At 34.8% G+C, this 27,340-nt stretch overlaps 2 protein-coding genes across 2 annotated transcripts; one reads left to right on the forward strand and one right to left on the reverse strand.

The window, feature by feature from the left end:
* Positions 1–5,186: 5,186 nt before the first annotated feature.
* Positions 5,187–8,378, reverse strand: LOC130625080 (uncharacterized). Its single transcript, XM_057440159.1, has 4 exons — positions 6,623–8,378; positions 6,261–6,499; positions 6,028–6,143; positions 5,187–5,955 (listed from the first exon to the last, which is right to left on the reverse strand). Exons 1-4 carry the CDS (start codon positions 8,376–8,378, stop codon positions 5,187–5,189), a joined length of 2,880 nt encoding a protein of 959 aa, XP_057296142.1.
* A 7,633-nt stretch (positions 8,379–16,011) lies between these two features.
* Positions 16,012–16,930, forward strand: LOC130626114 (uncharacterized protein F54H12.2-like). The gene has a single exon (XM_057441217.1). The coding sequence runs from the start codon at positions 16,027–16,029 to the stop codon at positions 16,918–16,920; it is 894 nt and encodes a 297-aa protein (XP_057297200.1). The 5' UTR covers positions 16,012–16,026; the 3' UTR covers positions 16,921–16,930.
* Positions 16,931–27,340: the final 10,410 nt, after the last annotated feature.

The raw sequence follows: 27,340 nt of genomic DNA on the forward strand, positions 1-27,340 counted from the left end.
AATAACTGAAAATTTTCTTATTTTGGTCCAATTTTCACTCTGACGGATTGGAGGGATTTGAATAAAAAAGTAGTCATATCAAGTTTCTACTCTACAGTTTTAAACGCAACGAGTGGTTCAAACGTTAAAATATACAAATATAATGTTTACTTAAAACAAATAAATAAAATTTTTCTGGAAATGGTGAAAGCATTCAACTTTTAAAAAAATTGCTTTGTACATAGTTTTATTTTTAGGAATAAAGACTATTTTTCTTTTATAAAAAGTGTTTGAAGTTGAAAATTCTCACTTTTACTCCAGCTATTGTCAAGAATTTTGAATAACTGAGAGAATATTGAGCCAAGGGGGTTAGAAAACCACTTCGAATAAACGAATTTTCGAATAACTGAAGTTTGAATAACTGAGAGAGATTTACTCTAAAACGAGTTAGAAAATTCAAGGGGTATGAAAATCGCTTCGAATAACCGAGAATTTCGAATAAGTGCAGGTTTAAATAACCGGGAGTCTACTGTAGTAATAAAAAATATATAGTGCTTTTCACACAAAAAATGCTAATATATAAACACTTTTGAAAACATTTTGTTTATCTACAAAAACTTTCTAATTTCAGTTATGGCAAATGTTCGACTTCGCAAAACTTTATCCAGAATAGTTTGCAGTTTACAAAAAAGCATGCACAACGTGTATTGTTCTCAAAGCAAAATCAAACAACTACTTCACAAAAAAGATAACCCAAGTAAATAACACTGACTGGACAAATTGTAGCTTTATACGTAGTAATATCTCCAATTTAATCTAAAAGTCAGACTAAAACTGCTGTTTGAATCCATTAAGCAAGTTTAGACTTTAACACAAAATTTGTTTTTAAAATAACAATCAAAAAGGGGGAAATGAATCAAAATAAAATAAAATAAAATATGACCAAGTAAAGATAAAAAAAGCCTAAAAGTTTAAAGTTTGGAAACCGTAAAAAATATTAATGTTTTTGACCTGTGGTAGAGCTGGAGCTGGAGGATTTGAAATTTGTAGATTGTAGTGGTGTGTGGATTGCTTTATCTTTTTCTTTTTTGGCACCCAAACAAACCCGTCACGGTCACGACCCCCATTTTTGATCCAGGCCTTAAAACTTCTATCGTTTTCGGAGCCTGGGTGGGCTTTGCGGTATGCCCGGAACTCTTTCCATGTAAACTTGCTACCTGTAAAAAAATACATGACCAATTCATTCAATTCTTCAGTGCAAAAATACAATTTAATTCGTTTGTAAATTATATATTTACCTCTTTCTCTTTCACTTGACTCCGATCTCTTTCTTTTACCGGATATTTCATTTTTTTTCTCATTGTCCTCTAAAAAGTAAGTTTCGCAGACTTGCTAGGGATGTCCTTGGAGTTACAGCTGTGTTGGCCAATTCATCGGATGCAGTCGACTGTGCATTCCAACTAATGAAGGGAATCTTCTCAACAGAGGAGTTGATGACATCTTCCCTGTCAGGTAAAAGAGGAAAACTTGTGTTAGAAAAGGGAAAAGTGGAATGGGTTAGGGCTCATGTGGATGCAAAATTTGGTGTGGGAGAGCAGGAATGGAAACGGGTGGTCGATGGCATAAACTTGAAACTCAGAAACTTCCGTAAAATTCAATTAGCTAAAAAATCATAATTATAAATTTATACAGTACATATTTACATTAAAACAGTGCAAAAAAGATAATGATCTAAGTACTAATACCTAAATTGAAATATACATTTAACTTTGGTTTGGATGCTTCTACGGATTTAAGTAACCTTTGTTTTGCATTGACTTGTCTTCTCAAGTTTGACTTCGAATCATCCATTCTTGGTAGCTAAACATAAAAAAGTGCTAAAAAGAAGAGGCTATTTTAAGAGGTTTTACCACCTATCCTCGTATCCTGTAGACACAGTTAAAAATCCATGTCAGGGTCTACTAAAGCAAATAAGACTGCTCACCTCACATGTTGATACAGCTTTTTAATTAAAAATAAGAATATGCATACTTCAACAGACTGAATATTAATTTTCCACAGTAGTGCCTTTTTAGCTCTAAGAACTGCATGACAGAAAGACGCAGGAATGGTCTTTTTCAGTCTATTTCTTTCTACGGAAACATGTTTGAAACTTTCAATATTACTGAGTGTAGATGGATAACTTCTGATTTACATATTATATTAGTTTGAAAATAAACGAACAGCTTAGCTAAACTGGTAAAGAGGTCTATTTTGTTTTGAAATCTGAAACTATATTTTTTTGTAAACAGAGAACTATTGCTTGTAAGTTTTTAGTGTATATATAAATAAAATGTTAAATAATAAATACATTTAGTTAGCTAGCTACCTATTTCGCTTTCCGTTTCCCTGCACAACCGCCTGACTCAATGGCAATTCAGAAAAGAGAGAAAATTCCCACGCTACCACATGAAAAACACACAGTGAGAATATCTAATTTACAGAACCAGAATTTAAAACCGACCGACAGCACGGAGATTTTAATCCCCTTTCTTTTTTTGTTTGCTATGCTATTGACAAAAACTATGAAATTTTATCCCCAACCCCTCCTCCTCGCAAAAAAATAGAAAAAAAATAGCAGGAACCTTGGCAAAAGTAAAAAGCTACAGTTTTATTATCGAAACATCGTAGTTTTTTTCTCAGAGGGATGACTTACCGTGTGCCGTGTGTTACGAATTTATTAAAAAACAGACCACCTTAATAAAATACTAAAAGCTAAACCATAAAGTGTTTGCTAAAGTTGGTTAAACTATTTATTCTCAAAAAGAAAAGCGTGGTTACAGAAGCATTTTAGGGTTCTTTGCATGGTATCTTTTTTAAAACTTCATAAATTTTATTAAAAGGCAAGTCGTCTTAAACGGTCCTGCTTATTTCATTCATAAACGCACATGCATCAGTAATCTTTTTGATTGTCAGGTAGCCATATTCAGTCTACGGCCACTATCATGAGCACTAGTATTGCTAATAAATTGGTATCGGTAATATTGGAAATAATTACCGATACCTTTGGTATCGGTAATATTGGAAATAATTACCGATACCTTTGGTATCGATAATAGATTGGTATTGATAATACCAATAAAATCATAAGAGATTTATCGATAATATTATTAGCACTACCGATACTTGCTAAAAATGTAACGATACTTGTAATTTTTGATTACCAATACTATCGTTATTTCTTTTGTTTTATTATCAATACTACCGATAAAATAATTACCGATATTATAGGTTGAAACCGTTTTCCCCAAAACCGTCACAAATATACATTTATAAGAACTTAAATTGGAATTTCAGATTTTGGTTTGGATTTGGGTTGGATTTTCAGATTTGGACCAGTCGTTAAAGACCTCCTACTGAGAACAACCTGTTGAGATTTTCCCAAAAAACATTTAGGGACCGAGACCACCCTGAAAAAATATTAAAAATTATAAAATTTCAAGACAACGTAAAAAAGTTACGAAAATGCCAGCCGGTTAAATTCTAAGTCTACTAACTTGGTCTTCAGACTTGGCAAAATGTCTACAGTCTGGTCCTAATATGACAATCTCCTATGTAGAGCTGAGTGTTGGGGCCCTGTAACATTTGTGGAAAGCTACAGCTTTAATCAACTTTTTTTTTATATTTACATATTTTGACATACACATTTTTTGTTTTTTGTCGTATTGTTTGTGATAGAAGAATTGTTTTTTCTCTTTGAGACTTTCTCAAAGAATATTTATAGGTCCAAGTTGAACAATACTCATGCTTGTAAGAAGGAAAAAAAGTGAATTAGGCACCTTTTGGGAGCCTAACCCCAGATTTGACAAACACCTAAGTAGATAGCAAATGAGGTTTCTGGAACAAAAGAAAGCAATTATCTTAAACAATGGAGAGTAATAATCTCCAGGTAATTACCCTAGCTAGTTTATAGCTAGGTCCCAAAGTAATTAAAGATAGGTCCCTAACGTATGCAGCTTCTATTGTTCTATTGTTTTGTTGATTACCTAGCTTCCTGGCGCACCTGGCCAGCTAGATTTGCTAGCTAGGTAATTAGAATGTCCCATTGGATCGCTAGCTATCTATTGTTCCAGTATTTCCCATTGTAATTTGTTATCCCTCGAGTAATTGTAATCAAACGTCTTATTATTATCTAGCTAGTAAGCTATTCTCCCTAATTACCTATTCATTGTTCCAGTTCTCTGTATAAATATATCAAATGCTGTGTATACCTCATTTCGAAAAGTATTTTGCTTGTGAAGTATCATCTTGTTATCGATATATCTTCAATATTTTTACAACATGGAATTCTCACCAATTCTTACAAGTACACCTAAACGAAAGGCTGATAGTTTTGAAAACACCAGATGCACCAAAGAAGAAAAAAGCTAATAGATCTGATGCAGCTAAACTGTTTAATGGTCGAATTTCACAGTGGCAAAAAACGAACAATGCACAAACTGAAATCGAAATTTCTAAGCATCGATCTCCTGTGTTGGAAAATGACTTATTCATAATGCTTCGTCAAAAATCGCTTTTGAAGGGTCAAGCTGATAATGCAGTTGTCGTACATGGATCGTATATCCAAAAGTTAATAAATAATTTGGGTAAATGCAACGAGGTTATCAACAACAAGAAGTTAGAAGAAAAATCAAATGAAGAGGCAGTGGATGAGCAGATGAATAAAACTATAAACTATGAAACTGGCACGAAGGCAAATCCTATTATTATTGATGATGTTGGAACGAAATCGAACCCAATTGTTATCGATGAATTGGATATTGATTCCGCACAGTCATACTACCGTAAAAAGTTGGCGGATATATACTTTAGAGAGATGAAGTACAAACTTTGTGAATTTATGGAAGAAACATGCGAGGGATGCTGTTTTGGTTATCCAAGTCAACGCGAACATGACTGTCTGTTAAATGATAAAAGTGTAGTGTTAAAAAGATGTTTTGACGAAATTTTACAGCGTGTTGATAATGAGAATGCAAATAAGGAGTGCTTGGAAATTTCGCGCGCAAATCAATACAAATATTCTGGAAATGTGAACATTACTTATGAACAATTGAAAAATGATAATGAATGGAAATCAGCTGTGGAGAATCTATTTAGTGATTATTACAAAAATATGTAATGTTGAATATATTATTGAAGTATAATATAAATAAATAAAATATAATTAGTTATTTTCTCAAGTTTTTGTGACCATGCGGTAATGTGTTTATGCCATCATCCAAGATATACCTTTTATCATCGAAAGCGCTCAAGGCCTTCTTCTTTTGTTTGATTGTATATAACTCGTGATTGTACGAACGAATGGAATGCGTGGTGACATGTTTAATGGTATTTTCGAAAATGGCGCTTTTGTAATCTTCATGGGTCATACGTTTTTTGACGACAACTTTTTGTATGCCCTTTGCGCGTTTCTTTTCCTCGTTTTGGGTCTTGAAACTATACATTTTTGCCTTCAGACCAACAAATTCCAACATAGGCGTACCTGATAATTCATCTTTCATTTTACCATAGACTTTTTTGTTAGCGTTTGAAAAACATGAGTGATTTATATTATATTCACTAAAGTCAAACAAATGAGCATCATTCTTCATATCGCTATAAATATCATTTGTTCTGATCTCGTATAATAACGAATCAGTATCTGTAAAGAGCAATTTGGACATAGTACCTGGATATTTAACCTTAACGTATTCATAATGAAATTTGTACATGAGGACCTTGCTGATATCTAAAACCGAAAATCCTGTATAGATTGGGCGATTGAGATATAATTGAACTTTAACACGCTCTACAGCGGCAAGATCTTCGTGAAAATTTGTCACTTGACGGAAAGAAGGTTGTCTCACTAGTTTCCTAAGTTTTTCAGGAGATGTTACTAAGTTAATGTGACGTCTGTTCCTTAAATTTTCCATCGTCTTTCCGAACATAGAATTGTTCCTAAATGAATAAAAATCAAAATCAATCAATTGTTCTTTTTAATGATGGTGTGGAAATAAAAATTATACTTACATCAATTTGAAAAAGGACTTCTCAAAATCATTTCTTGCCGCTGTACGTTGTACGGTGTTAAAATCAATGTATGGTTTCAACCATGCGGATTGTTGAAATTTCAATACTCGATGTATCTAATGGAAAAAAATAAATAAATAAATAAATAAATAATTGAAAATGCAAAGAAACTCTATACCTTTAAAACAATTAACACTCATCTTGAAACACATTGAAAGAAATTTCTCACAAACCTTCTTCACCTTCATTCCATGTTTTAAATATAATTTCAAATTGCGATAGTGTGTAATATAATTCTTTTTATCAAATAAGTTCGGTGTTAACTTCTTAATTTTTGTTTTCTTCACTTCATCTGCAGACTCGACACCAAGTAGTTCAAGCTGTTTTGGTGACAACATATCTGGTGTAGTGAGCATTCTTTCCGGTGCCAGTGGGTAATCAGTATGGTTATCATGCAGCTCATCAGGGTAATCTATGAGAAAGTAGAAATTTTACCAATTGTATGCGCATTATAAATTGCAGGCACACGCAAACATCTTGCACTTATTACACACACACACACACACACACACATAGTTCATTGAAATATACATACCTAAGTCAACCTCAAAGATATATCCAATGTTCCCATCATCTGCAACTTGCTGTATTTTATCCTCGTTTAATTCTGCAATTTCTTCATCTGTCAACCATGTAAAACCACTTGTTGGTAAAGCTTGGGACATTGCCCATCCATATAAATTGTTAGCATCCCAATACATTAAAGATGTTGTTGGTTCTTCTGCATTGAAATTTATTGATGTTGGTGTGTTCGCTTCTCCATAACGCTTTGAAATCATTGACACTCCACCTCGTATACCTTCTTCGATAAATAAATGCATATCAATTTCTGTCAATAATTGTAGGTTTACTTTTGTCATTTTTAAAGCTGCTTGCCATGAGAGACCTGGAGCAGTGTAGAAATTAGCCGGATCCAATCCATAATGCTGCATGCATGTATCTCTGAATTGTTCAAATACATCAGCTAAAATCAAAACGTCTGTTGTTACATACAAGTGTGTATAGTCCATCAAGTCAACCATCTCAAAGTGTGCAAACACATTCTGTGCGTGTTCATAATCTTCATTTGATATATCTTCTTGTTTCAGAGTGCTTTTGAAGGCTTCTTTTGGTGGTATTACTTGCTCTCTCATCCTTTCCATGTTAGTCATATACTCATATGGGTATACACCTTTCCTTATCAGAAGATCAAAATCTTCATTCAAGGTATTTTCCTCATCTTCTGACAATACTGGTTTCACAAATGGATTACACCGGTAATCACTTCGATTTTCAATATCTTCATCAGCATCGATTTCATTTTCATCATCACCATCATTGTCATCCATTTCAATATCATCAACATTATTTTCATCATTATTCTCGTTATTGTCAATGATTTGATTTTCCAGAAATCTCCTGATCTGTTTGAAATGTGTTTTATCAGAGATATTCTTCGCCAGTGAATCAAGAGAAGCTTGCATGAACTGGCAAGAATCGAGAAATGTCGCTCCACCAAATGAAAATGAAGTGTACTTTTCTGTGTTATTTGGAATAACTTCTACATCACCATGATTCTTCTTAATGTGGGAAAGAATCAAATGTGAGTCATAGCCCTTTAGATTATGGAAAAATACGGGGATTTTAATTTTTTCTGGGTCAATTCTGAGGTTTAGGTTGCAAATACTGTGTGCAGCTCCACGATACTCTCCTGTCAGATGACAGTGATCCCTGACTTTGCGATTGTTGATCTCATCTGAATCGAAGGAGTTGAAATCACTTTGGCAGATGTAGCATTTTCTTGCATATGTATATTGCTCCTGTTGTTGTTGTGTGAGTTGTTTCATCGGCATTTTTCTCTTCAATACATTCCTCAGCTCACTCACCTCACCCAGAATATGCTCGATGAATTTATCAGCAGCATCCTCACCGCTATAAGTGTATGGCGATCGAAAAAATCTATCATCAGTTGAAACAATGAATGTACTGAAACTGCAAGCCACATGTTTCGCAATGTTGATCGTGTTTTTTGTATTGTCAGCAGCTATTGTTTCTGGTCGAAGTAAACTCTCAAAGTCAGCATATATTACAAAGGGTAGTCGAAGTTGACCTTGAAAGTTTTTGTATCTAATTTTGTCTCTTCCACGTTTATCATTTTTTTCTGGCATTAGGATCATTTGTTCGCCATGAAGCTTGCATCTCTCCAAATGCTTTTCCAAAATACCTGGAGTGGAGCACGGATGGAGGCAGTAGTTGCAGATGTGGACCGGATTCTTATGTTTAGTTAGTTGTGACTTCAGCAAACGACTCATATCTTTGATTAAACAATAATGTGTCTTGTTTTCATGTGTATATCACAGTAAGTTCACATGATTATCCATATCTTTTTCCTCGGTGATACGCAATGGGAAAACTAGATCTTCTTCATATCCAAAAACGTTTACACTAATTTGATTGGACTTCTCAAATTTTGCTACATCTTTCAATTGAACAGGGTATGTAACATCCAGCATATTCAATTCATCTTCGTAGGCGGTGTAATTGGTTACACGATGTGCATTGTTGGCTGCAGGATGGATGTGAGCCAAGACACTCCAGAGGAAACATTTTTGATCGGAATTTTTTATATTTATCACAGCCTTTTTTGATTCCAACTTTTTTGGTAATTCCACATATGATGATCCTCTGAGTGGATCATATTTGGCTAAACCTAAAAGACGATTTGAATAAAACAATGTCAAAATAAAATATGTAATGGGAAAAACTGTGTGAAAAAAAAAAAAAAAATTTTAAGGAAATAAAACGTTAACTCTGTGTGAAACTTGAATGATTCGAAGCAATGAAAACTTACCAAGATCCAACTGCTCTAGACGATGGATAACCCATCCGGATCCATTGGCTTGATACTCGTCAATTTGTTGTAATATGTCATCGATGATGTCTTGAAGACTTTTTTCTATGACGCTTCCACTCAGTTGTCGGAATACTCGGCTTCTCAAAACCACTGGTGGATCAGTTAATACACTTGGATCTGAAAACTTGTGAAATATCATTGATAATGATAGATAGTATTTGTGTTGATCATGCGAAGTTATAATGTCCCTAAACTTTTCCACTGCTGTTTTTATGATGATGTCTTTGGATGCATCGGTGGTATCATTGATGTTGATCCTATATATTTTGGAGTTTGAATTTAATGAACTTGAGATTATTTCTGGTTCATCTAAAATGTCCTGAGGATCACTGCTACCATGACCCGACTGAATATCTGTCGCAATTTCATGTTGTTGCTGTCCTTGTTGTTCACCATTTCCACTTCGAAAACAACTTCGTTCGTGGAATTGTTTATTTGCTTTTCTTTTGAATGATTTAGCGCAGTATTGGCATCGATTTGTAGCATTCAATTCGTTAAAAGTCAACATTTCTATGTCTGTGATATTGATGGAGTCATTCAAGCTTATATTTGACGAGTCATGAATGTCGTTGTCTGGGAAGGAAAAGTCCTGTGATTTATCTGCTATATTTCCCTCGCTAGGTTGAAGATCGTTATCAGCTGTGTTATCTGCAAATGATAAGTCCTGCGCTTCATTTTCATTGATAACAACGTCTTCGTCGAACTCAAGATCAATAGGACTGACAGCCTAAATAAATGAAAAAGATCTAGTTGAAAACTCATGCTGGTGGGTTGTTGGGGATGAGAATGGAAAACATTTGAATTGTCCAAAACTATTGCTGATAATTCTATATAAAGTATATAATTATATTCATATATATGTAAATGTTCATAGTGAAAATAAGAATAAATAATATCAATAAAAATCCAGAAATTATTCGATAGAAATTAAATCACTTGCATTTATACAAAAATCAACATCTTCGCTATTTGATTGATTTGATAGAGCAATGTCATTATCATCTCCAAGTGTCAAATCATTGTTTCTAAAATATTCGCTTAGATCCCCAAGATCAAATAACTGGTCAACCACCACCACTGCCTCCTCATTCTCCCTTTCTTCCATTATATTCTTCTGAATCACGTCTAACATTTTGAAGAAATCGTCATCATTGTCATTATCATCATCATTCATTTGATTCAGTTCTATTTGTTGCAATTCTTGTTGTTGCAATTGCAGTTGCTGTTGTCCGTACATGTTGTAAAAATTGTAGTTAACGCTATTATCGATATTGTTGTTGTTTTTGTTGTTTTTGTAGTTGATATTGCTACCAATGCAATCTCTGACATGCCGGCTATACGTGTCGTCACGACCAAATCTCTTCTTGCATTTTTCACATTGATAGGGGCGTGCCTTTGTGTGCACCACGCTGTGGCGTTTCAACATTTGGTTGGTGCCAAATGCTTTCCAACAAACCTCACAGATGAAATTTCCACCCATAGTTATAGCTGAAAATAGAAAACGTGTTGATGATTTACTTCAGAAAAGATGAAACTGAAATGTTCACAACAAGGTTATATATATATATATATATAACAGGAGGAGAACAATGAGAGCAATTAACAATCGTCTAATGTATAGAAAATGTGTGAGAATTTTAGCTAGGAAATTATTCAGACATGGACTTGCCCTATGTTACAAGGGCATGTCTCAAAATACCAGTAAAGATAGAACTATCTTTATATGTTGCTCCACGTTCAATATTCGGTCATTTCTTTTCAAAGTTACCAAGATGGATGTTCATCTTGTACACCCTTTCAGTATGCTAGTATCTGGTGGAAGAGGAGTGGGTAAAACTGAGTTTACCAAGAAGCTTTTGAAATTTAGACACAAATTGATACAACCTTCAATACAGAGAATTGTTTGGTGTTATGCAAAACACCAACCTGCATTATTTTATGAGTTGAAGCAAATGGTTCCCTCATTAGAATATGTTCATGGTATACCATTGAATCTCGACTCTTATTTCGATCGAAGTAAAACCAATCTGATAATATTGGACGACTTGATGGATGAGTCAGGTGAAGATAAAAGAGTGTCACAGTTATTTTCAAGAGGAAGGCATGATAACCTCTCCATTATCTACCTTACACAAAATCTTTTCCATGGAAAACAAAGAAGTATAAGTTTGAATTCTGATTATATGTTTATTTTCAAAAATGTAAGAGACAAATCACAATTTGGAAACCTTGCAAAGCAAGTGATGCCCACCAACACTAAATTCCTGAATTGGGCTTATAAAGATGCAACGACAGAACCTCATACCTATCTCATGTTAGATTTGAGACCAAACACAAATGATCAACATAGAGTGAGAACGAAAATAATGCCTGGTGAAGAACCACAATTTGTATACATGCAATAAACGAGAGAAAAGATGATGTCTATATAAATAACGTATTGACTATTATTTTAGTTAGTCTACAGTACAAGTGCTGCAGTTGAGACACACATCAACAGCAATTTACAATTATTTTTCTATAATTTTTCTTTCACCTACTCAATCAAGATGACACAACGTATTAAGAAAAATTATCATATGCTTCATGCACTGAAGCAATGCTCTCCCGACGAAAGAAAACAAATACTGCGTGTAGCACGACCTGATTTAATTCATGCTATATGTGATTGCATAGTGAATGTTGTGTATGGTAAAGTACCTATCAGCAATCATAAAAAGTGCCAACTTCGGAAGAAAGTATCAGTGCTGAAAAAGCTTTCGAGTCCTAAGGAGGCTGTAACTAAGAAGAAAAAGTTACTTGTTCAACACGGTGGTGGCTTTCTTTTTTCTATCCTTGGTCCTGTTTTACAAACCCTTGTGGGTGCAATCAGTATATAAAACAATAATAGCAATAATAATAATAAGAAGAAGAAAACGAAGAAAAAGATGAGTGCAAAACCAGGCAAAAAGTATATTGTTTTATCACCTGAAACGTATGAAATGTTGATTCAAAATCAAAGAACAAAGTCAAATAAAGCAATACAAGAGGGTATGGTTCTAAATCCATATGATAATGACGATGATGGTGATGTATCGAGCATAAGAAAGTTAATGTTACCTCCAGAAAAATTAGCTATGCTTAAAGCTGATCGAGAAATGAAAGATGTTTGGAATCGACCTGAATTGAGTGACGATGAGAAAGTAAAGCAGTACACAAAAGAAATGAACACTTTCAAAACATTCCATGATACATTAACAGCTCCTAGACCAATGGAAGTAAAGTTCGATGTGAACAACAACAGCAGCAACAACAACAACAAAGACAACAATACCGTTGAAAAGGATAAAAAGTTACATGTCGCCGCCACCGCCGCTGACGCCTCCGCCGCCAAAGCATTACAGCCGCGGCCGCCACCATCTACGGAGTATGTTATAAGCAATTTACCCAAGAGTATGAAAAAGACAGCAGGTTTGTTGGAGCAATATTTGAGACAGTACTCTGATAGAGTAGCTTGGAATGAGAGAGGTGAATTGATATATCGTGGCGACATCATTCGTGGTTCAAATGTTAGCGATTTATTTCGAAATATACTCACAAAAACTGGTAAGCACGATAAGTCAGGTACTTTGCCGACTTCAACATTTACAAAGATTTTAGCTGAATTAAATGTACCTGAAGAATGGATACGAAATGAGAAACAATTAAATCTGTATCATGCTTATCGTCAACGTGATAGTCACAAGGAAAAAGAGGAAGAAGAAGAAGAAGAAGAAGTAGAAGGAGAGAAGAGACAAGACAGCAAAAAGATGAATCGTACATATTATAGCAGTACAGCATCCTATGAAAGTCCAGTTGTGAAAAGAAAGAAATCCAACAGCTTCAATAATAACAATAATAAGAAAAAAGTAAGCGATGTGAAGTGGCTCTCTTCTACAAACAACCGTAGATGAATAAATAACACTGTTCAATGACTGACCGTCTCATTATCGTGAATGTTGCCGTAAGACAAGCATGCCTGCAATACGTACAAGAATACGCGATTTCTTAAGAAGAGTTCAGTGTACGTTCGTTTGCTGTGGTTCGAAAATTATCATCTCAAAATCTACGTTGGACATAGAGGATGGGGAGAATAGAACAACAACAGAGTCAACAACAACAACAACAACAACAGCACTCATCCCCCACAAGAACTTCAGACAAAAGTATTTCACACTCTGATTATTCAAAAGAAAATATAGATAAATTATTAAAGAATTTGTATTATTCGATTGGTTCTCCCTCTAGTTTCAGCAGCGTTCAAAGATTATACAAAGCTGCAAGTGAAAGGGATTCTTCTATTACTTTTGATGAAGTTGAAAAGTGGTTGAAAGGGCAATTAGCTTATTCACTTCACAAACCTATCACAAGAAGTTTCAAGACAAGACCAGTTGTAGTTTATCACATTGATGAACAGTGGCAAATAGATTTAGTTGATCTCAGCAAATTTTCAAAATCAAATAAGGGTTTCAAATTTCTTATGGTCATTATTGATGTCCTCTCGAAGTATGCTTGGCTTGAACCGTTGAAAACTAAAACAGGTATTGAGATAACTAAAGCATTACAAAAAGTTTTCAAAAGAAGCAAAAGAACACCTAAAGTTATTCAAACGGACAAGGGTACAGAATTTCTAAATTCAAATGTTCGATCTTTGTTGAAATCGAGAAATATAAAACTATTCACCACATTCAGCGAAAGAAAAGCTTCAGTGGTTGAAAGGTTGAATAGGACATTGAAAGCTCGAATGTGGCGTTACTTTACGAAATTTCAAACAAGAAAGTATGTAGATGTATTACAAGATCTAGTATCAGGTTACAATAAAAGCTATCACAGATCTATAAAATGTCGCCCAATCGATGTTAATAAAGACAATGAAGTGGAAATTTGGATAAACTTGTATGAAAATAGACTGCACCCTATAAAAACAATTAACAAGAGCAAAAAGAAGAAGGAAAAATCAATCAATGTAGATGATACAGTTCGCATAAGCATCGAACGTGGTGTTTTTAGAAAGGGTTACCTACAAGGTTGGAGTGAGGAATTGTTTGTGGTGTCTCATATTCTACCAGGTAATCCAACTGTCTATAAATTGAAAGATCAGTCTGATGAAGTAATAAATGGAGTGTTTTATGAACAAGAACTTCAGAAGGTTCCTGCTCCCGAAAGGTATCGCATTGAGAAAGTGATACGTAAAAAGACTGATAAGAAAACTGGTCGCATTTTCTACCTGGTCAAGTGGCAGGGTTATTCAAGTAAGTTCAATAGCTACGTGCCTGAGGAAGATATTGAACGCCAGTAAAACAAAATGTCCCAATTCTATATTGTACTACCAAGCAACAGTTCGATGTTAACATTCCCAGATAACAAAACATCTAGTTTCAAAGTTAACCTACCAAAACCGATTGAATTGGATCCTACAAAGTGGGAGGTTGCTCTATCTGAAATACAATTTCCTCATTCATGGTATAATATCAGAGAAGGTCACAACACAATAGTGAAAAATATGAAAAATCCAACCATGGAAGAAATAAATATCTTATTTCCCCCACTCAATGGGAAGATATTAACACTGAGAACGAAAAAAGAAAAAAGTTATTGACAAGTATAGAAGACGATAGTTCATATCACCTTTCCTATCGTACAGAGTTGAAAGTTCCTAGTGGACATTATTCGTCTGTCAAACAGATCATTGAAGAGTTGGAGAAAACAGAGGTCAAATTGTTGAGACAGACAAAATATCATTTCAGTGAACGTTCGAATAGCACATCCATTCAACTGGAAAAAGAATGCGAAATAAAATTTGATAATGCTGGCAGCGATATTGCACATTGTCTCGGATTTGAAGCAAATAAACTTATAGATTCATCGATTGGAGCAGTGAGGGAAATGTCAACTTCCACTACTCATCGTTATAGTACTATCTATTGCTACACAAACATCATTCAAAACCAAAATACTGGCGATTTCAACGTACCCCTCCTACTTGTTATACCTGTTCAGTCCAACTATGGTGATTATGTATGCAAAAGTTATGACAGACCACATTTTCTACCATTAAGCAGAGGACACATACAAGTTATAAATATAGATTTAAGAGGTGACGCAGGAGAATTGATTTCATTTGAGTCTGGGAAGGTGATAGTGACACTTGTATTCAGACGGAAACAAGCAAAGTTTTATAGTTAGTCATGAGACACTCAAATTATTCCTTTCATCATTCACCCTACCATTGGTCACAATATGGTGCAGGAATACCCGTTTTTCGGGGTGGTGCTATACAAAGAGGGTATGGTCTTGGTGGAATATTTCGTGGATTATTACGAAGTGCTGCACCTGTTCTCAAGAAGGGATTAATCGACGTTGGAAAAAGAGCTGTGAAAACAAGTATGGAAACACTAAGTGACATAGCAAATGGAGAGAGTGCTAAGGTGGCACTCAAAAGAAGAGCAAAACAAAATCTAAATGAAATGGTTGCAACAGCTCTGCACAATAAAAAACGAAAAGCAACATCCAATTCCCTCATTCGCTCTCAGTCTGTGAAAGGTAGAGCATCTCGTAAAGTGCCTTCGAAAAAGAGAAAACGCGAGACATTTGGTATACTTTAAGGTATGGCTAAAACAAATTCAAGTCATCTTGAATGCACCTTATCTGATACCGATGTTTTCACACCTGCATTTGTTCAATCTGATATTGAACATGGCTGTTTTGAAGATATTTTTCCGATAACTAACCTTGATGATAATGGTCCAGTTGAGTTTAGTATTGACAATGCAACGAATAAGTTTTTGGATTTAGTCAGCAGCACATTGAATGTTAAATGTCGAGTTACTAAAGCAGATGGAACAAATCTTACAGCAACAGATGGTGCTGTTGCACTAATAAATTATCCTATTTCATCACTATTCAGTCAAGTAGATGTGAGTATTGGAGGAAGTATTATTTCCTCTTCCACTAACACCTATTCATATAGAGCTTTTATCGAGACATTGTTGAACTATGGAGAAGAAGCTAAAAAGAGCCAATTGACGATGGGGTTGTTTGCAAAGGATACTAGTGGACATATGGATGCAAGCGATGCAGCAGCTGGAGATAATGCTGGTTTAGTGAAAAGGCAGGGATACACTGCACGGAGTAGAATTGTTGAGCTTTCAGGAAGATTACACTGTGATATATTCAATCAAGGTCGCCTGTTGCTCAATGGTCTATCTCTTAAAATTACACTACATAGAAATAAGGATGCTTTTTGTTTAATGACTAATGGAGATAATCCTGATTTCAAAGTAAAATTTGTGGATGTGTCCCTTCGATTACGAAAATTACAACTCACTCCCAAGAAATTTGAAATGATACAAACTAGTTTGGAGCGAACTCCAGCCTGCTATCCAATCAATCGAGTACAAATTAAAACGCACTCTTTGGCTGCTGGTTTAACAAGTTTGAATTGGGACAATGCTATTCTCGGAAAACTACCCAATCGTTTATTCATCGCATTCACAGACAATGATGCTCATACAGGTTCCTACGTGAAAAACCCTTTTAACTTCAAACATTTCAATGTTACATCCATTGGTGTTTATGTCAATGGGGAGTCACTACCAGCTAATCCTATGAAGTTAAATTTCCCTGGCGGACATTATTTACAAGGCTATCGAAGCCTTTTCACTGCAACTGGTAAAATAAATAGAGACGAAGGTTTGGACATTAATCGAGAAGAATATTCAGATGGTTATAGTTTATTTGGCTTCGACCTGTCACCTTCTCTTTGTAACGGAGAACACTACGAACCTCAAAGACAAGGAAGTATTCGAATCGCATTAGAGTTTGGAACTGCCCTACCTAATACGATTACAGTTTTCATGTATGCAGATTTCGAAAACACAATCCATGTGAATAAGGCGAGAAATATCTTGAAGGATTTTTAAACTGTGAAACACATATGATGAATACCCTAGAATTGGAAACACTACTCAACACAGAACTATTCAAGAACAAATTTCCAATTAGGAGTGTATTTTCTCTAGATCAATTGTTAGAATTAAGTAATTCGCATATAAATGATATGAATTTTTTGTTCATTTGTAATGATCAACCGAAAGAAATGCCTAGTAGCCACTGGTTTCTCGTGTTGAGAAGAAATGGAGAATTGTTTTTTCTAGATTCTTTAGCTCGCACTGCTCATCATTATGGTATAGAAAAAAAGTTAAAAGAGATCGGAAATGTTATTTATTATCTTCATTTTCCTTTGCAAAGCCCTTGGTCTAGTGTTTGTGGAGAGTATTGTTTGACCTTCAGTTGCCTCTTATCAGACTACACAGTTCAATTGAGTCAAATACTCAATCTCTTTTCCTGTGATTTGGAAGAAAATGATATGAAAGTGAAATATTTTGTATCAAGTGTTTTCCCTAATTACAAACAAAGCGATGATTACGCAGAGCATCAATATTGGGCAACACAACTAAGATAGAAAAATAAATAAATAGAAAAAAAAAAAAAAAAAAATCTTACTTTTCTAAGAGTTCTTCGTAGTAGTTAATTTTTTCCAAGTTATGAATGACAATAAAAAAGTCCTTCGTTGACTTTTTCCAAGGTGTGATCAATAATAAGATCAATACCACAAAATACTTCTTCTCACTCTCAAAAGTTTTATTTTTTAATTTTATAAGATAGTGAATAAATATTAATATTGATAATTTCTATCAACACGACTAACCTCTGTGTAAGCAAACGCAGAATGACTGAAAAAAAGTCACTTCTTCAGTTCAAGTTTTTCGAAATAATTAGTAAAAACCTCACTTCTCATCATTGTGTACTATTACTAACAGTTTTTGTGAGAAAAAATACAAATATCATAAATTGTTTATTTATTTATTTATTTATTTCCCTACAAACAAATGTAATAATATATACAAATTCCTTGTTTACTCAAAAGAAATTGTCTGTAGCAGTCACCTTGACTTTATTCATCAAAAATCCAGCATTTTCTCCAGAAACAAAATCGAATCTATTGTTAATGTACTTCAATAACCTTACAGCTTCCGACACAAATAAATATACCCCGCTAATTATCTCGCCATTACTGTAGTTGAATAAAGTTATCTTTGGATATTTTCCATCTGCCATTACTCCAATACGAACGGATGTATTCGTCTTCGATGTACCAAGAGTCTCAATGTTGATACATAACAGTTTACTGTTAGTCTTTTTAGTTTTCTCATTTCGAAGTTCGAGATTATAATCAGCTTTACTTGAATATTCGCTCCAAATTGATAAAACGTTATCAAAAATTTTATCCTCAACATAACAAGACTTTGCTCTCAAAGTGGTTTCTTGAGCATGAATCAGCTTTATCATCGAAAAAAATATATCTTGAATTGACTTGATACCTTTCATTCCAAAAACAGCAAACTGATCATCTCCATAGCAGGAACGAACGATACAAGTGTCTTCTGGATCACCTTCTCTAGCATATACTACTTTTTGATTCGATAGACTCTTTGCAAACTGTTTACCTCCAGTTAAAAAACGCTGTGTACCATCAGAGAGTTTAGTAGCCATCTTCAAATAAGTGTAATTTACAGATGATACATTTTTTGAGGGAGGAAGAGTCTTTTTATAGGGTAATTCGCTAGCTAAAATACCTAGCTATATAAGAACAATACCCTGAATACCCCTGCCTAGCCAACATTAGAACAAGGTACTTATCCAAGGAAAATTTTAATTATCTAGCCAGCGAATCTAGTTGGTCAGTACCAGGAAAAATACTGGAACAATAGAAGCTGCATACCTTAGGGATCTAGCTTTAATAACTTAGCTAGCAAATCTTGCAGCCAGGTGTGCCAGGAAGCTAGGTAACCAACATGACAATAGGACAATAGAAGCTGCATACCTTAGGGACCTAGCTTTAATTACCTAGCTAGCAAATCTAGCTGGCCAGGTGCGCCAGGAAGCTAGGTAATCAACAAAACAATAGAACAATAGAAGCTGCATACCTTAGGGACCTAGCTTTAATTACTTTGGGACCTAGCTATAAACTAGCTAGGGTAATTACCTGGAGATAATTACTCTCCATTGTTTAAGATAATTGCTTTCTTTTGTTCCAGAAACCTCATTTGCTATCTACTCACCTACCCTGCAGATAAGATACTTCAGTGCAGCTTACTGTATTTTTAACCTTTTCACATTGTGGACGATCTAAAGCAATTGACTGCATCTATATTGCGTGATACTTGTCTTATCTTATAAAGCAAAAAAGTGTAGCACCTTTCGTTTTCGCTTTGGATATGTTTTTAGTGTTGTCTTTGGAACGGCAACAGACTTTTTGGCATCCGTCTGTGAAAAAAGTAATTTTAAGTTTAAAAACGCAATCACCTTTATACCATGATTTTCGTATAATTAAGAAAGACAAGCAAAGAATGGATCAAACTTACTTTCTTTCTACATTTTCTTTATTTTTGTTGTAGAAATTATCAATTCTATTGTGTCCCCTTTCAAAATATCCATAAAATCTGACAATTCCTTTGGTTTCAGGCTATTGTTTTTGCTTACCCACTTGATAATATCATCTTTACAGGGCATAGTTTTTTTTATTCTTAAAGATTGCAGATGTAAGTTTTTTCAACCTTTTTTTTAACTTCTGCAAAGACCTTTTCACCATATATTGTGGATGTTTTATAACGGTAATTGGTAAACACCATTATCCAGGATATTCTTTGCTAGTGTGGGCTTCTTTGACATCCAAAACCATGAGTGCTATCAGGTTTGATGATCTTAACCCATTCATTATGCACAGGTTGGTAATCAGATTGTCTCTAACATGCTGACAAAACCGTTTTGTAGGTTTTTCTCAGACTTAGCGACCCTTTCAATACTTTTCACAAGACCCTGCACAAAATTTTAGCTTTGCATTGCTGTTTCTGCACATTCGTGTTATTGGTATAGTAAGGAAATGATTTAATTTTATCAAATAACTGTTTCTTTGTTTGTTATATTATCCAAGTTTAAGACTTCAGACATGGTTGTTTAGCATTCAATTATTATTATTATTTGTAGTAGTAGTATATTCATGAAAGAACATTCATGTTGCAAATTTTAATAACTTGGCCAGGAATGACATAATTACGTTATGGACAAATACTAGATGTTGCATATAAAAATAAAATGTCTCGGATACACCTTGAAATAAAGGGAATGACTATTCAGGTCATTTTGAAATATTATTGTCAAACCACCAACATCGTCTAAAGACAAGCTTTGTCATCACACTACGTGCTTTGTTACTCTTAATCTCTTCAGTCTCATACTTTAAAATTTAACTTTTGAAATCTGGATTTGTCGGTGACGTTTGAGTAATTTTAACATTAATGTACCTTAGAAGCAGTATTTCTGCCCTACAAAAGGGTTGCACTTTGACAATCAGGGTTATTTTTCATTTTTTCATGGTTAAAGAGTTATTTTTTAATAATTTTTGGCGGTTAAATTGTTTTTTAATATCAGCACCTCTTTAATGTTGAGTGAACATGTTGTTAAGTAATGTCAGCTAGGCGTATTAAAAGCAGGAACAGTGAACCGATTTCAATGCATATTTAGACTGTTTATATAGCCCGAAAAAAAGTTGTTCGCTATAATGTTTGGCATAGATATGCGTCAGACATTATTTGAACTGATTGCAAATTCTCTTTTAGTATATCCAGGTGCACACTGAGAATTTGGAGTTTAATCAAGAGCTTATAAAAAAGCAACGTAGAAAATCTGGCCGTTTTGTTATATGCACAAATTTAAAAAAACAACAAAATAACTTAGTGTTTCAAAAATCTACATCTAAAGTTAATTTGTTTTCTTATGAGTTTTTTCAACTTTTCCAAATAGCTTATAAAATTGAAGAACCCAAACTAAGTTTCACAAATGAGGCAGATGTGGTTTAAAAAGTAATATAGCTCTTTTTTTCTAGAGAGAGGAGCAAAACCTCTAAAATTTAAATTATGACACTTAACTGGTCGAGTTTATCATTGTGCGTACACTTTGTAATTGATTCCATTTGAGTTGTGAGCTGCCTTTTTTACAATCAGTGAGAATACAAGAGTAATATAGAAAAATGTTGAACAGATTCGATAAATTTATAAACAAAGCAAGAAAAGTAAAAAATCACATGAATTAATAAATTTTTTCTTCACAAAGAAGTTACCAAAAAAATCTTCGAAATGCTTATTGCCATATTTATCGATTTCTGCACCTTTCTAAGAGTTGGGTTCCAGGACTACCTTTCTTAGCCCTGGGCTCTGTGTCAGTAGGTAAAAGTAACAACGATACGATTTGTAGTTGTCAACTCTCCTTTTTTCAACGTTTAACAGTTATTGCTTTTGACTTTTGACTTTTTTGAATGCGGCTGGTGTCTTGCAAGAGGCGAGGGATGCTTACTCAGGGGCCTGCACCAGATCCCAAGCATGAGTGAATTTTACCAATCTTTATGTTTCCGCATTCATAGGTGTTTGTTTCGGTACAGCCGAAATCCATTAGCTTTTGTAAAGGGGAGAATACAGAAGTTCTTCAGTTGCTTCTTATTCTTTAGAGAGAAACCTCCTTTCTTTCATTAGCATTTCTGTCTAAAAAGGCTAGTTATATCTGCATTGTGGTATAGTTACTCTTATTCTCATTAATTATCTTCTTAACATAATTTAAAAAGTCCTACACGCAATCTCATTTGTTGAGTAAGTCTGTTGTACCAGGGCCTTGTACACGTTTTTTCCTTATATCAAAAAACGCTACAGGTCCTGGAATCGAGGTTGAAATATAAATATCAAACGTGGAAATAAAAAAATGTTATATTTAAGTAACGGTAATCTCTTAAATTGAAAGCAATATGACATGCACTCATGTGAAGCGCGAAGACGACCAATCAGTTCAAAAACTTTATATTCTTCAAAAATCATATCTCACCATATGTAATATTTAAATGTCGAAGGATATACCCAACCCTTCCTAACGGCAGATTGTGGTTCGACTTGGATGGAAATTTAAACACCGCAAAACCTCCGCCAAAGAATTAAGCTTTTATGTTGTGACGTTTTTATTTTTTGCACTTGTGAGAGTTATTTATATCTGGAAGATATTCAGTCTTGATCGATTATCAATGGGGTTACTTTTGTGTAAGTGTAAGGACGCGTTTAGGTAAACAACTCAGAAATTTTAAGTTAGTTTTGTGACGTGTGTAAAACATAGAAAGTAGGCAAGTATTAGTCTTATTACTTGTCACAAAACATATCGTATTTTGGTGTCGTTTTAAATGGTAAACTGAAGAACTAAAGGTTACAAGACTAAAAACTCAAAAAGAAATGTTAAAATAAATGCTCAAAATATGTTACATCTGGAAAATGCTTTATTTCTTCTTGTTCTCAACTGTATGTGTATTTCTGAAAAACCTTAGAGCCATCTAAGGCCATTTTAATTCGATCATCTGTCTTTTGCCCACTTGTGATTATATGGCCTCATTGCTAACGAATTTACTCAATTTCTTTTTCCGAAAACGTTTTTCGTGAGGCAATATTACTGGATGCAACAGCAGATGGCTGCGTCCCTGCTACATTAGTCTACAAATAATAAAGAAAGTAAATCATCTAAGTCGGGTTTTTCCATTTTATGATAACATTCGTAAAACACTATGAAATATTTCAAACTTCCTGTGATTTAGAGTCATCATTAAGGTTCAGATCTGATTCCACATTATCAGTCTGTTCTTAACCGATTTTAAAAACTGAAAAATGTTAAAAACATATCTAAATATGTATATAATGTAAGCATGTTCGCTATAGGAGAGTGTAGGGAGGACACACAGTCGAAGAGAGTATCAAGTGCGCAGGACTGTCGACGTTTGGGCACTCTGAAAAACAAAACAAAATATGACGCATGTGGTTAAAACTAAAAATATTTAAACACTTAAGATCGAGAAAATAAAGAATCGTGAGACGCGCAAAGCTGTGGCAGGAGGAGAAGTTAAGGTGAATAGAAAGGTCTTTGCAGCAAACTAACGAAGTTTCGTCTCGAACACTCTTGTTAAGGTTATTATAAATGACCAGATTCAGTGCAGACCCTAGGCAATATAATGAGAGAATTATTTCCCCCAGTTATTTTACAATGGTGTGATTGGTAAAATATTCTCGAAAGTTTTCAGGATTAAGCCCATCCAAGCATTTAAAAACGTCTACTGCACAACGTAATTTCATTTCCTTATTCACGGATCTCCAGGGGTAGCATTACGCCCATAGACAATACAATTCGCTCGATCCTGAAGGTATTGTAGTCTTATGTGGTCTTTGTAGACAAACAAGTTAGAGCAATGAAATTTTCTGTTTTCATTAGGAAATGGTTAAAACTACATCATTCAATTTCCAACATTTCCTTATATTCCTCGACATCGCCTTGTCTGTCTTGCATCTGTTCTCATATCTGCCAAAATCAGTGGACATCTGTTACTAAGAGATTCTGTCGACCCTTGTGTGTCTAATTGCGTACCAGATTTGAAAGCTGGAAATTGGAGAGTTAGTGAGGCAGTTCTTTCGGCGGATAGTCAGCTCAATTTCACATAGATTCTAGGTTTGCATCAGACTGGTTGAGCTGGCTTAGGGCTCTTAGACCACAAAAATATACCACCAAAAAGCACTTATGCTTACCGAAAGCTTGTTTCCAATATCATTGGAGAAAATGACGAAGATATTTACCATGCCAGAGCTGTACAGTTGCATTTGCAAGGCAATTGGACAAAATGGTGCTTTTATGTGAAAAATGATTTATCTTGGAGAACAATTCTTTCACTGCCACAATGTCTAACTTCCTTTTGTATAGGGGCAACCTACGACACCCTTCCCTCTCCAACCAATCTTGTGAGATGGAGAGTTGAGAAAGACAAAAGTTGCATTCTGTGCAAGAAACCATCCTCAAATGTCTCTCACATATTGGGTGCCTGTAGGACTTCCCTTACGCAGGATAGATACACATACCGTCATGACTCGGTTTTAATAGTTTTGGTTAAGGCATTAAAAGATTTTTTGGTATCATATGAACCTCTTAAGGTTTCCAAGTGCAACAAAATTAAATTCATTCCGGCCGGTCAATCACCATCTAAGAAGAGGAATACAAAGTGTCCAGGTCTTCTTCACCTTGCTTCCGATTGGGAAATACTGTCAGATTTAGATTCCGTTTTAGTTGTTCCACCATACATTGCAATAACACAACTACGCCCAGACGTGTTATTAATATCCAGTTCTTCCAAAACTGTAATTATGTTAGAACTGACTTGTCCATGTGAAGAGAACACGGAATATTGGCACAAACGAAAGCTTAGCAAATATTCTTCACTTTGTTATGCTATGAATAACAATGGATGGATCGTGCATTTCTTTGCCATTGAGGTGGGTGCAAGGGGTTTCTGTTCAGAATCAGTAAGGACCTGTTTTCGTCGCCTTGGTTTCCCTAACAAGCCTTTACGTTCCCTATTAAAATCCCTAACTTTTACCTCCATGAGCGCTTCTTTTTGGTTTTATAGCACCATGCATCCAACTTTCTCTGCACCCTACATTACAATCTTCCTTAGATAATTTCTTTGAAAGCGAGGAGTTGTCAGACACCAAGGCCTACTTCTGCTATATTTGCAACGCTCATCAAACTGCTCTAGTTGAAAAAGAGGTAGTGTCATGCGGTTCCCATCTCATTTTACAGCTAAAACGTTTTGCCAGTGCCAACGGCCTTGCGTCAAAAATTGCCTCTCGTATTACTGCTTACCCTGGTACACTTTCCATACCTTTTACCGCAGATGGAGAAGGGAAATTTCGTAAAAATTTTCAATTAAGGGCTATTATCAACTATTGCGGCAACTTAAATAATGGTCACTACACAACCATAGCCTTTGACCAAATGGTTCACAGGTGGATACATTGCAACGATAAAGCAGTAATTTTCTGTGATGACCGCCTTATTAACAGTCGCGAGTCATATGTTTTGTTTTTAGAAGAGCTGAGGTAAAAATATTTTAACCAGAATGAGTCAGCAAGGGGGCTTGACTACACTCAGTCTTGTCTTTGGAGAGTGACGACTCCACTTATTACCCCAGTCAAAAATAAAACAAAATCAAATAAAAATTAAGTTAGCAAGGGGGTTTGACTATACTAGGGTCTTGTCTTTGGAGAGTGACGACTCTACTTATTACGCCAGTTAAAAAAAAATAATAATAAAAAAATAAAAAAATAAAAAAGAAATATTAGCAGGGGGGTTTGATCACACATGATCTTGTCTTTGGAGAGTAACGACTCCACTTATTACCTGAGTTGAAAACAAAGAATAGCACAGTTGAACAGAAAGTGGTCAAAGTTAATTTTAGGAAGATAGGGATGTCTAGTTTCTGCTGATGACTGTCCGCGAACCTCTTCGAGGTGACCCAGCTAGACATCCAGGGTACTTAGGTTCAGAAATATGGGTCGAAACCTACCTGCCCTTAGTTAAAGTTCTGTTCATCTTTTTAAATGTGTTTTGTCCTTTTTATTTTTTTTTATATTTTTTTAAATTAATTCCTTGTAAAAAGGGAGAATTGTGCTTTTTGAGGCATGTTCTCTAGCTAGAGGAGTACAACCTCTAGCTTATTTCCAAAGACCTAACAGGTCGAGTTCATCATTGCGGTGGCTTGCCACCTCTTTGTAAATTATTTTCTTCCTCTTCCATATGCCAGTTTCAGAGAACTGTAATAATTTCTGAAGAGTTTTTCTAATGTGAGTGAAAAAAAACAGAAGCCGCTACAAATTTCTTCTTTATCTGTTGACAGAGTTCCATTAACAATAATTAATGGTTTATTCTCCGATTTTGCTTTGGATTTCCCGGTGCACTTTTTTATTCTTTGCCAGAATTGTTTAGGCTTTGTGATGGTTTTATTTATTTATTTATTTATTTATTTATTTATTTATTTATTTATTTATTTATTTATTTATTTATTTATTTATTTGCAGATTCATGAATTGGACACTACGTTCCCGAAATTAAAATCAAGGGAACAACTATTTTCATCTCTAAATACAGCTTGGGCAATGAAAACTCGGGTTGGTTGGGTTATTTTCAATTAGAACGTAATTGTTGTTCTGAGTGAATTAATATTTAAAATAATTTTATGTCTTTGTGGCATCCGTGAACTATTTTCAATTTCGGGAACATCAATATTTATTTCGCCTACCAAACCCCCGTCAAACGTTGGTATAGACCCTGAGAGCAAGCCCTTGATATGTTAACTAAAACGCATTTAATTCACCTAATTTCACCAACAACATCACTTATCTATCTACAAAATACAGTTTTTTTGGAGAGCAGAATGTCCTCTGCAAGTATAACAAGGCAAGTCTTAGTTGCTCTTTTAAACCGCACCGAAAACCGTTTTCGTGACAGCACGATCTATAGCTTTATCTTCCTTTGCAACACTATGTTGAGACATCAATGGGCAAAAATGGTTACCTGGACATCCTCGCTAGTGTTATATATCTAATACATATTAAGGGTGTCTCGTTTACCTCTAAAACGAGACAAAATCCGTATTTTCAATTTCGGGAACATGATGTTTTTGGAATGCGCGTTCCCATAACACTGTCAAAGAAATTGTTTCAGCTTAAGATGATGTGATAAGTATTGCACGCCCGGGTTCTCAACTGTTGATATGCAGCAAAATTAAACTATGTATTTTTAAGTCCAAAATCGCGATAATCAAACTTTTCAATTTTCAATTTCGGGAACTATTTATTACTCATTTTAAGACGCGGCGCGGAACATAGTTTTCTTGTTATTTCGTTTTATAGCTAAGTGTTTTTAGGATTTTTTAAATAAAACGCTACATTTCCTCTTGACACATCCTACGGAAAAAGATACCACTGAAAAACAACAAGAAAACTATCTAGAATGACTTCATTATTGCAAAAATGTATCTGCATCAGCGTACATATTGGCAGAAAGATGGGGTGTCGTAACTGTCAGCGGAATGTTGAGAATAAAAACATAAAATTCTTGGTTGCCCTGCTGCTGCCCAAGTCTTAAGAGATTATTAACAACATTCCAAAATTAGACCCAGAGTTCCACTACTGCCTGAAGAAAAATGATCGATAGTCAAGAACCGTACACGGAATCGGCACTAGATTTACTTTACTGTATGTGGTATATAAAATTAAAAGATTGCATGTTAGCGACTACCTCTTCTTTGAGTAAAAACCGTGTATGTCTATAGAATGAATCCTGCACTATCGTGGTGATTAGTAAACCGTTAAACAGCCTGTGTCGCATTCGCTAATACGCAATCTAAATTCCCCGATAATAAAAGATCATTTT

This window comes from Hydractinia symbiolongicarpus, chromosome 14, assembly GCF_029227915.1.
Source record: "Hydractinia symbiolongicarpus strain clone_291-10 chromosome 14, HSymV2.1, whole genome shotgun sequence".
Classification (NCBI taxonomy): Eukaryota; Metazoa; Cnidaria; class Hydrozoa; order Anthoathecata; family Hydractiniidae; genus Hydractinia; species Hydractinia symbiolongicarpus.

Coding starts and splice junctions, on each gene's coding strand:
- LOC130625080 (XM_057440159.1), bottom strand. CDS start 8,378: ATGAGTCGTTTGCTGAAGTCACAACTAACTAAACATAAGAATCCGGTC. Junction 6,500..6,622: donor TATCTTTGAGGTTGACTTAG/GTATGTATATTT, acceptor ACTTTCTCATAG/ATTACCCTGATGAGCTGCAT. Junction 6,144..6,260: donor ATGGAATGAAGGTGAAGAAG/GTTTGTGAGAAA, acceptor TTTTTCCATTAG/ATACATCGAGTATTGAAATT.
- LOC130626114 (XM_057441217.1), top strand. CDS start 16,027: ATGGGGTTGTTTGCAAAGGATACTAGTGGACATATGGATGCAAGCGAT.